The 10,609-nt window shown below is 34.1% G+C and overlaps 1 protein-coding gene across 1 annotated transcript; it reads left to right on the plus strand.

The window, feature by feature from the left end:
• The first annotated feature begins 386 nt into the window (after nt 1–386).
• Nucleotides 387–3,042, plus strand: LOC18435002 (uncharacterized). The gene is made up of 3 exons (XM_006845059.4): nt 387–533; nt 1,747–1,835; nt 2,712–3,042. Exons 1-3 carry the CDS (start codon nt 495–497, stop codon nt 2,857–2,859), a joined length of 276 nt encoding a protein of 91 aa, XP_006845122.1. The 5' UTR covers nt 387–494; the 3' UTR covers nt 2,860–3,042.
• The last annotated feature ends 7,567 nt before the right edge of the window (nt 3,043–10,609 follow it).

Raw genomic sequence — 10,609 nt, forward strand, 5'->3', positions numbered from 1 at the left:
CTCAAGTCATTTATATGTTGTTCCCTCGACCAAAATAAATGGTTACAACAAACTTTATAAACCACCCAAGGTGACCAAATCTTTGTCCTTAATTTGGTTTGGCAAGGCCCATGTCCTACTGTTGAGGTTGCCATGTGGTTCATGGCCCTCGTCGCCAAGACCAATTGCTTAGCCTATTTAAGGGCAAGTAATTGGACTTTTTGACTGGTCATGAAGCCCCGTAAGTCCCATTCTCGTGTTATAAATTGTTACTCCTAAAATTTGGAGTGGAACACAAGGTAGGGAGGACGAATAGGGTGGAGAAGAATTAATACAAACCACTTGATGTGGTCAACCACTTGCCCCCCACACTCTCTCAAAAAAGGGCCTTTCCTCTATGAAAGGGTGGGGGCCGAGGTCCGGAGGGAAGAGAGAGAGAGGAGGAGATCCGATCGTAAGTGGCCTGTCCCTTTCTCTTTGTTTCTGTGTCTCTCTGTCTTTGTGCACCTTTGGCAATGGCTTCTTCCACCTTTAGCCGATGGTTGAGGCCAGAGGTACTCTTTCTCTTCTTTTTACTATGTTGTTTCATGTTGCGCAGAGTGCATTTCAAAATCTCATGCTAGGAACATTGTTTTAGAACTTAGGACTAGGTTTTGAGCCGACACTTGCTGAATCGGTTCTGATCATCGAGTCGGACAAGTTTGTTAGGTTAGATTGCAGTAAGATGATAACTAAAGATTAACAAGGAAAAATAAGAACCGGGGAATAGGCGATTCTAGCTTTTCTTAGAACTAGATTTTCCCTCTGCTAGTTTTAGGTTGAAGCAGATGATTATGGTTCGATTTCGATCCACTGATTTTTCAAACATTGCTCGTATGAGTCCTTGCAAAACAAGTTTCAATGCTCTGCTTTAAAGAAAGGAAACTAAATCGATCCTCAATCCATTCCCAGTTTTTTTGAAGAATTTTTTGAAGAGTAAAGCTACTAAAGAAATTCAGGTCGACAGGGTCTTCAAAGACATCCGACAAAATTAGAATGATACAAGAAGGAATTCAGGTCCATAGTCTTCTTCAAGACAAAAGTATATTGCAAGTGATGGGAAAATGAACTGGCAATCCAAAAAGATTCAATCCGTTGAGGTTGGACATGACCAACATGCCGTCTTTATAAATCTCTACATGATAAACATAACTTAGTTTGATTATTATAAAAAAGCTTCAGCTCATTCTTTGTTCTTTTTTTTGGTGTTGAAAATTATTAGGATGGTGTGATAATATATTTTTATCTCTAATTGTAACATTTTAAACTCCAATTAATTCAAATCGAGCAGATCTATAAACACATAAAAATCTTAAAAAAAACAGTCCAATTAATGTGTTGCAAGGTGTATAATTTTTAGGACTTGATATCTTTCTTTTCTTCACTTCCATACATGTCAATCTTGAGATAAATAATTGGGTTTTTTTTTTTTTGTTTTTTTTTCCAACATTAAAATAGCCTTTTATTTAAGGGATTTTTTAAATGAACTTTAATTCTACATTTTAAAATGTCAAACCTAAATAAACTCTTTTCTTTTCTAAATCTTTCTTTAAGCTCTTGAAGTCATGAAGTACAACTACGACATTAGCTATTGACAAGAGGTTCTGACATGCTTAGAGAGAAAATATTATGGCACCTATTTGCTCTCTCTCTCTCTCTATATATATATATATATATATATAGGTGTAATATATTAAGTGAGTTCAATGCTGGTGTTTGTTTGAGCAGGTGTACCCAATCTTTGCAGTCGTTGGGACAGCAGTTGGTATATGTGGCCTCCAACTTGTAAGGAACATACGCACTAACCCAGATGTCAGGTATAATACCATTCAACGCTTAAATTCACAACTAGAAGAACTACTTCTATTTCCAAAATTGGAGAAAAATGTAATTTGCATGGCTGCAAATCTCAAGTTTGATATGACAACCTTTTTTATCATATTACTCATGGAGCCACCTATCTATATTACTTTCTTCAGAGAGTAAAAGAGTAAAAAATAGTTCCATCACCAAATTATACCACATATTACATTTTAATTGTATGACACCCCCACATATTATTCTTGCCAGAGTACCATGGCTTTAACCTAATTCAAGTCAATTGGAAGTTTGAAAAATAATAGGAGAGAGATAAACATGTCCTTTGGGCTCAATTAACATATCCGTTCTGGTGAGGGAGGTCAAGGGCTCAAATCATAAAAGTTTGTCCCAAAGAACCATACAAAATGACTTATCTTTTATTAAATGTAAAAAAAACATAAATTGCTTACGATAACAAAAGAAAATGACTTAGATTTTTTCAAAATTATCATTAATATAATTTTTTTCTAATTAATTGGGGTCGGCTATACCATTCTACTCTATTAAATGCCATACCCTTGGTGAAGCCATAAGTCCCTATACTTCGATCCACATGCCTTTGCCCTTGTCCTCTCAAGTCCTTTTACTTGAAACTCACGCCTCCTAATAGGTGTAATACTTGGTAGGCGCCACATGTGACCAGCCCACCTAAGTCTATTTTCTTTTATATTATCGCTTAACCTAAATTCTCCTGAATGGATTCATTTCGAATTCTATATCTTCTTGTCTTTCCACTTAGATTTTTTTAAAGATAATAAAAAGTATATTTTATATACTTGGAAAAGAATGGAGCATGAACTCATATTGGATCTGTTTGCATTGATGGGCGGCAGGGTTACCAAGGAGAAGAGAAGTGCGGGAGTGCTAGAGAACTTTGCAGAGGGAGAGAGATATGCCCAACACAGCCTCAGAAAGTTTGTGCGTAACAAATCTCCTGAAATCATGCCATCCATCAACAAATTCTTCACTGATCCGAAATAAAAAAGACACCCACCCTTTTGTGTATGGATTCATTGCTAATCATTCATTCTTTCTCTTGAGAGAGCACAATTGAGTCTCATAGGCGTAGTAATAGCTTTGTTTTCTTGTTTGTTGACATGATCTTATGTTGCTTGTACCATCTCAACCTTTTTTGAAATAAATCTTTTAGTCTTGAGGATGCAATGGGTTCATTCACAAAAAAAAGAAAAAGAAAATCTGCAGCAAAAGAGAGATGCTTGTGGGTCCGCGATGGGGATCACATCTCTATAGCAATGCGGCCTGTATTGCTATACCTTTTGAGCATTCGAAAGTCTCGAAAGAGTCAGTGTTGAATTTTGGAATTTTCTTCTCTTCGAGGTCTTTTTCGGGTTTTGATATGTTCCGTTCTATTCTAGGACCAAATAAACTCAATTCAACCCCATAAAGATTTAATCCCAACTGAACTCGAATTTCCTAACCCCATTGAGCTAGAGGTTATAAAAGGCCTACATAAATACCCCTCTAGTGCGTTTTAGAACCTAGTGAAAGTTGGACAAATGTGATATAGCATGGTGCATATAATTTTTTATTTTTATTTTCTTATCGACTAAAATACTTACAATGATTCAATTACAATAAATTCAACTCGAAAAGAATAAATAAATGAATCGGTGCTCACTTACTGCCTACATTTACAACTTTCTTTTATTGAATAAAACCAACACAATGGTTTATAAGAATAAGAAATAACCCATAAATTGTCCTCAGTTTTATTATATGCACAGATATTTAAGAGTTTTCCAACTCGACTGGCCTAGCTCGTCAAGCTAAGTCCGAGTATCGAAACATAGAATTTGCATATCATGGTCCACAAACGACCACACTCCCACTGAGTTTATGTTCCACTATATCATATATTGATTACATGCTCTCATAAGACTTTTAATGGCTACAGAAGCCCAACACCTACAAACCTTAGGATTTGAAATCCTAATTTCCCACCTAGAGAGCCATAACCTAAGCGTCAAAGCCCTAAAATTAGAATCTCATAATCTCAGAACCCTAATTCCATTCACAATCTATTCCATCATTCCATAAGTCATTCATCCAATCTCTATTCATCCCTTAGGTTAGAAAAACCTTGGACGCCTTAAATTCATTTTTTTCCCTAATCTTTGGCCAAAACATGCAATTTCAAACTTTAATTCAATTCAATTCATTATCATCAATACTTTGAGCAAGGGGAAGGGGAGCTTGTAAGAACAGCTCGATCCAAGCCCCCAACTCTACCTGCAGGGCCATGGGTCCAGACATGCAAATAAGAATTCTCCTCTTTTTGTTTTAATTTTAGTTTATTTCAGTTTGGTTTATCTTTCCTAGTCTTTTTCCTTGGTTTTTGCACGATTGCATTTTTTGAAGCTGGCCTTGCCGATGGTGTATGAGGATAAACATGTTCCCATAGATCTATCTTCTCTTTCATCAGATCCCACATATTTCTACCGATTTTTTAATTTTTTTTGTTGAAAGCATAAATAGGAGAGGATTTTTTCCGAGATCTCCTGAATTTGGCTATGACTAATAAAATTGAAAGAAGAGGTTGGTTAGGACATTTGTGAGGGATATTTTATTATTGAAATGTACAGGGCATTTGAGCTCTTGGTAAATTTGGGTACTTCCATGGTAGTTTACATTAAACTGATTGATTTTGTGAAATCTAAACTGCATAAACAATTTGAAGGGAGTCTTTTTCACGATTTGTTGATTTCCTGATGAAGAGATACTCCTTTGCTATCTAGAGGACCCTCTCCAACCAAATGTGACTAGTTTCTAACTTTAATCACTAAAATAAATATTGGATGCAAAAATACGGTTTCCTGGCTCTAATACATTGCTAGAAACTCCATCAGAGTTTAGTCGTCCTGCAAGATTCAAATTGGTGTATGACACTAACAATGTTTCTTGCATAAAACTCCATCGAAGGTGAGGTCTTCAATTTTAAAATGATATATGCCTCTAAATTTACATTTGAAAATCTTGTGGGTTGTGGTAGAATGTTTTTCGCACTTTTGACTTGACTCAAGTTTCAATCTCATTAGTGGAATACAAAAAGCTTTTACCACAAACCAATCAAGCTTTTCAAGGACTTCGCATTTACTCACATTTTGGTTTTTCAAGTTGGGGACAAATTTCAAATTTCTGATCACTATTTCTAATCTAGCAATTGTATGTGCCACGACGTTCTGATCACTATGTCCAGGTTGGTATGTGCCACGAAGTTTGAGAAACTCTTCTTTGGACTTAGAGTCTGGTTAAAGATACACTTACAGCCACGTTGTTTGAAATTTGATAGACAATAATGATTGTGACATCTATATATTAAAAATAAATAGTTTCTTTACATATGTTTTCGAAAAAAAAATCCATGCCCCTCAATACGAAAAAAAAAAAAAAAAAAACTATTTAACATCGATTTGACTCGCAGAAAGTTCAACCTAATAATGCTCCTTAGAGGAAAGGAGGTGCAATTCATTTAGAGATAGATTTCTTAAAAAACATAAACTATCATTGAACCAGGTCAAAGTCGTGCAATTTTTGAGGTTAGTCATCATATCCGACACCCCGTTGGATCTGAGCGACTAAAGCAAGTTCGAGCCCAAATCAGCCACTATAACTACCAATATATAACTATGGGTGTGGTTTCTATAATGTTACAATCCTAAACAATCCAATTAAGGCACACCTCCAAATTTTATCATAATGCGTAATTTTGGTTTAAAATTCTTAGGATTATCTCAAAATCTATTTTAATATGTAATTACAAAATTTTAAATTTCAAAAATGGTTAAAAATCAAGTAGATCTATAAACATATGACAATCTTGAAAATGGACGGTCTAAATAATGTGTTGCAAAATGCGCTATTTTTGGATTTCAAAAAATATATATATTTTTTCTTGATATTCATACATCTCGATGTCGAGATGATCAATTAGAGGGTGTTTTAATATTAAAACAACCCTTCCCAATAGATTTTTGAGATCCATCTTTAATTCTACATTTTAAGGTTGCAACCTTATATAAGCTTTTTTCTATAACTATGATAGATACTCATACGTCTTATTCATATCGACAACCATACGACTCTTCCGCATTGTGTTCCATAAACACATCATCTTTCATGTTGTATCGTGTGTTGTTACTTAAATGGGCCATCCAAACAGGTCGTGACATATAATTTTATTGAACTACAATACGCATTGATACTTGGTAGGAGTATCGTTGCTCGTTTTACAACTAAGGACTCATGGCCCATATATAAGATTCGATGTTTTCAAATCTAAATATTAGGGACGGGATTGCAACATGTGATGTTTGGGAAGCACCATGTGGAGGGAACAAGCGTGTTTGAGTATTAGTAAATTACTAATTATATAAGATATAAAGAGGTATTTAATGTAATTTTAGAATTTATTATTTAATTGGAAAAAAAAGAATGTCAAAGTTCTTATGCAATATTAATTGAAATTTAAAAATCTTTCCATATTCTGAATTATATATTATACTTCGCGGATGTTTGCATAGAGTTTGGAAGCATCACCGCCCCTTGGCATAATTAAATAAGCAATGGAAGCAACCACAACTTTTTGGCACCAGATATGTCTGAAAGACTGCCCGTGTATATTTATGGAGACAGGTTTCGTAGTAGGAAAATACAAGAAAATTAAGATTTGGGAAACCATACACAGCCCGTGTATATTTATGGAGAGATAACTTACAAAAAAACGGTTGATTTTGAGATCATGCATAATTTTGTAGTTCTGGTAACTTTACGGAACTATAACTTAGCCTAACAGGGGTATTTTTCCTGTGATGCTTGATGCAAAATGATCGAGACGGATTCCCCATCTTTTTTTGGTTGGAAAATAACAAGAAGCCGCAACATCTCAGAGAAATCGATCAAAATGTGCTTATAGAAAAGTGCATGAAACCCAAAATCGGAAAAATGGCTGAAAATTCGTCGACCCTTGAGGTTTTCGTATAAAACTTGTCTTAAAATTATTGCAGCAAGTCTGATCTAAATTTTCTTGGTGATAGATCAATTATTCTGGCACCCAAACATGCAAAACAAAGGCCCCTAGCATGTGGGTGGGAAGAGGCTCTTTTATAGACTAGATCATATTTTGGATGCTGTTCATATCTTTTTTTTTTTTTTTATCCACCCCTGAATGGGGGTGTCTATATAAACCCCGGCTTTAGGCCGATTTTTTCTTGCTTGATTAGAAAGAGAAATTCTATGACTAAAGCTTGAAGATTTCTCTCCTAGTGAGAGAAAATCCTACTCTTGCCCTTAATCCTAGTTAGGCATCCTAACCCACATTCCCAATCCTAGTTAAACCCCAATTAGGTCTCTTCATCTAACCCATTCCCCTCAAATCTTCAAACCCGAACCCAAACTCGAACCCCATCCCAACCTCAATTAGGTCTCTACACCCAAGCCACTCTCCTATACCTTGTATCAAACCAATAACTCAAACTCTACCCTCACCTCAACCTTGGTTAAGTCCCTAAACTTAATTGAGTCTACTTTTTCCTCAATCCTAGCTTTAAAAAAACGGATTGGTAACTCGAGTCGGTCACACTCATACCCGTTACGGATCGGAAGAATAGGTAATTTTTGTTTCGATTTTTTTTTAAAATAATCATCGGAATCGGCGGTTCCACGAAAAAATCGACGATTCTACTATTTGAAGCCGCCCGAATTCCCTTTTTTAGCCTAATCTAAAGCGTCTTGAGAATTCTGAACCCGAATTGCCTAATTCCAAATCGGATCACGAATTTTTTAAAGCCCGCTAGCCCCGATGACCAACTTCCCCAACTCTACCCCATATCCTAACCTCAAGCTTAAATCCTTACCCCAACTTTGGTTAAGTCTCTGCACTTAACCACACCACAACTTCCCTGACTCAACGCCAAGCCGACCATAGTAGGCCCATAAATAGGGCATCCCTTGTTTAAAACTCAAGGGAAGTCGAACCTGATTACGCAATTCTAAATTCATCTCATGACAATTAACACCTGCTCTGAGGTTTTTGGGTCACGCGGATCGGACTTAGGCTCCCCCTTCAGCAACTTTAGCGTGTTTGGCCCAAGGGCTCACCTTCAGAAGAAATTGAGACGAGTGCTCACCTCTCGAAGATATTTCCAGAGCACTCGCATTCTCGCTACCCGACCGCTGATCGGGTGGCGGAAGAATTCCCACGTATCATATGCACCAGGAGGACTAAGGGGACTCCAATCCCGGACTCGTCTGAACCATAGTTAGTAAATCTCTGCTTACAACACAATTTTTTTAAAAAAATCTTTGATTATTTGAAATAAGTTTAGAACCCCGAGTTTTTCAAAAGATATTAAAGAAGTCTTTGTTTTTTTTTAATTGAACTGATATAAGGGCAAGGTTTATATGCTTCTCCTATAGCATAGAAGTTCTATCTTTCCCTTTATCCAACCGTCCATTCTGAATGAAAGGTTAAGATTGTCTCAATCATAATGTCGTGTCTCTATACTATTTTATTTTAAATTTTTTTTCTATAAACTATTTTGACACCAAAGTTTGGACGTCAATTCCTCTATTAAACTTGCACTAGTGAAAAATATAAAAACAATATTTTCAATAAAATAAAATAACCAAAATACCCCTGAAATTTTTAAGGGGTATTTTGGTCATTATATTTTATCGAAAAATTATTTTTAATATTTTTTATAGGTGACCCCAATGAGAATATGACACGTACCAAATTTTATATTCATACAATTTGTATAAAAAAAACTAAAAATAAAATACTTTGAGACGTTGGATCTAAGATCAAACGGTGAGTGACTCTCTTGATCAAAATTGGACTGCTGGATGGTAGGAAGAGGATAGAACTTCTATGCTGTAGGGGAAGAATAGAAACCTTTCCCCTAATATAAATCTATGTTTTATCTTTTTTCAAAAAAAACTTTTCAAAAAAACTTCTTTCCTATAACTTTATTTTTTCATTAATTTAATATTATTGAATTTTTGTTTAAATATATGTACAATCGTGGGAGTAAATTAAGAATCTTGATTTAAAAAAAAATTCCATAAAAAATTTCTTCAACGAGTTCTTTTAAAAAAAGTGTACGAAAAAATACAAATAATATATTCCTAAAAAAAAATAATTTAAACAATCGTATGTTTTAAAATAGTAGGCAGAATTAGAAGAAGAGTAACCTAATGAAAAATCTATTTTTTTTCCTCTTTTAACCCGTAGCGTTCTTATAAGGAACAAAAGAGAGATTTAATAATATTAACGATTTAGGTAGCTAGGAATTTACTGCAAGATTCAAATTTTCTTAAGCATGGTTGTTGTTTTTTCTGCATAGAGAAGTTTGATTAATTTTATATTTTATTGCTATATACAACATAAAATTTTGGATGGACCACTTCTTTGAAAAATAATCCTATACGGTTCACAAATTCTTGTTATTTGCTAATTAGTTCGTGTATTGCTGTTGTTTCATTTTGTGCTCCCAATAAATCTATGATATATTTTGTAATGTGAAACAGATTAAGCATTGTTACTGGATTTATTGAAAGTTTCAACAAAATGTTTTAAGTATTACTCTAATGACACTAATAAGCTATAAAATTATTGTTTAATGGCTTCAATATATTTATACAATAAGCTATAAAATTATTGTTTAATGGCTTCAATATATTTACACAATAACTGCAAATTATAATCCTATAATGTGTCATCTTTACATATCCATTTTTTTCACTACGTTTTTTTTAACCAAATCCGAAATATTCACAATTCTATAGCTTTCCTTATTTTTTGACGATCTGTATTTTTGACCCGATTTTTTCTCCGACTTTTTAAAATAAAGCAAATTTGTTACCGATGTATTGGTATGCAATATTTATAATTATCAAACTTGCTAACTACGGTCCAAACCCCAACTCCAAAACTATAGCGTGCCTATTTTATATAAATTTGTTGGTCGTTTGTGCATTGCTTTATCTACTATACTTTTAAGGGAAAAGTTTATATAGAGTTAGAGGCTCTAAACAATCAAATTTGAGCTTACCTCAAAAATTTTACTAGAAAAGATTGTTTTGATTCCCAAATATTTTCAAATTGATCATCTCAACATCAAGATGCATGTCCATGAAAAAAAAATGGATTGCAAGTTTTAGAAATAATGTATTTTGTAACGCATTTTTAGACCGTCAATTTTCAAGATTTTCAAGTTCTCATAAATATATCGATCTACACTATTTTTGAAGATTTAAACTTTATAAATAACTATAAAAATATATTTTAAGGCCATCACAAAAAATTCCAATATTAAAACCACATTTCTCGATACTATTTGAATGTACGCTCTAATTTGATTGTTTAGAGCCTAGGCTCTATACAAACCGCACCCTACTTTTAATCCTTGCACATGGGTTCACATACACACATGCGGGCACACGCCTGTGCACGCACGAGCACACAACACGGCCACCCGAATTGAGCTTGGAACATTTTAGGGAAATATTAATAGTATTAGTTTGCTCTCAAAAAAATAATATTAATAGCATTAGTAACACAATCATAAAATTATTGACGATATTAAGAAAAATATTATAAGTATTACTAATAAGGTTTTAAAAGCATCATTTTGAAAATGAAAAATAGAAATAAGTATGTCTTTTATCTTTTTTTCTGTAAAATAGTTTTATATGTTCAAGTTTGATACTT

This window comes from Amborella trichopoda, chromosome 6 (assembly GCF_054954075.1).
Source record: "Amborella trichopoda isolate Santa Cruz 75 chromosome 6, AtrichopodaSantaCruz75HAP2 v2.0, whole genome shotgun sequence".
NCBI classification, from domain to species: domain Eukaryota; kingdom Viridiplantae; phylum Streptophyta; class Magnoliopsida; order Amborellales; family Amborellaceae; genus Amborella; species Amborella trichopoda.

Bases quoted from the DNA above. Each gene is read 5' to 3' on its own strand.
- LOC18435002 (XM_006845059.4), top strand. From the start codon at position 495: ATGGCTTCTTCCACCTTTAGCCGATGGTTGAGGCCAGAG. The intron at 534-1,746 runs GTACTCTTTCTC...TTGTTTGAGCAG, and splicing joins GCCGATGGTTGAGGCCAGAG to GTGTACCCAATCTTTGCAGT. The intron at 1,836-2,711 runs GTATAATACCAT...GATGGGCGGCAG, and splicing joins CGCACTAACCCAGATGTCAG to GGTTACCAAGGAGAAGAGAA.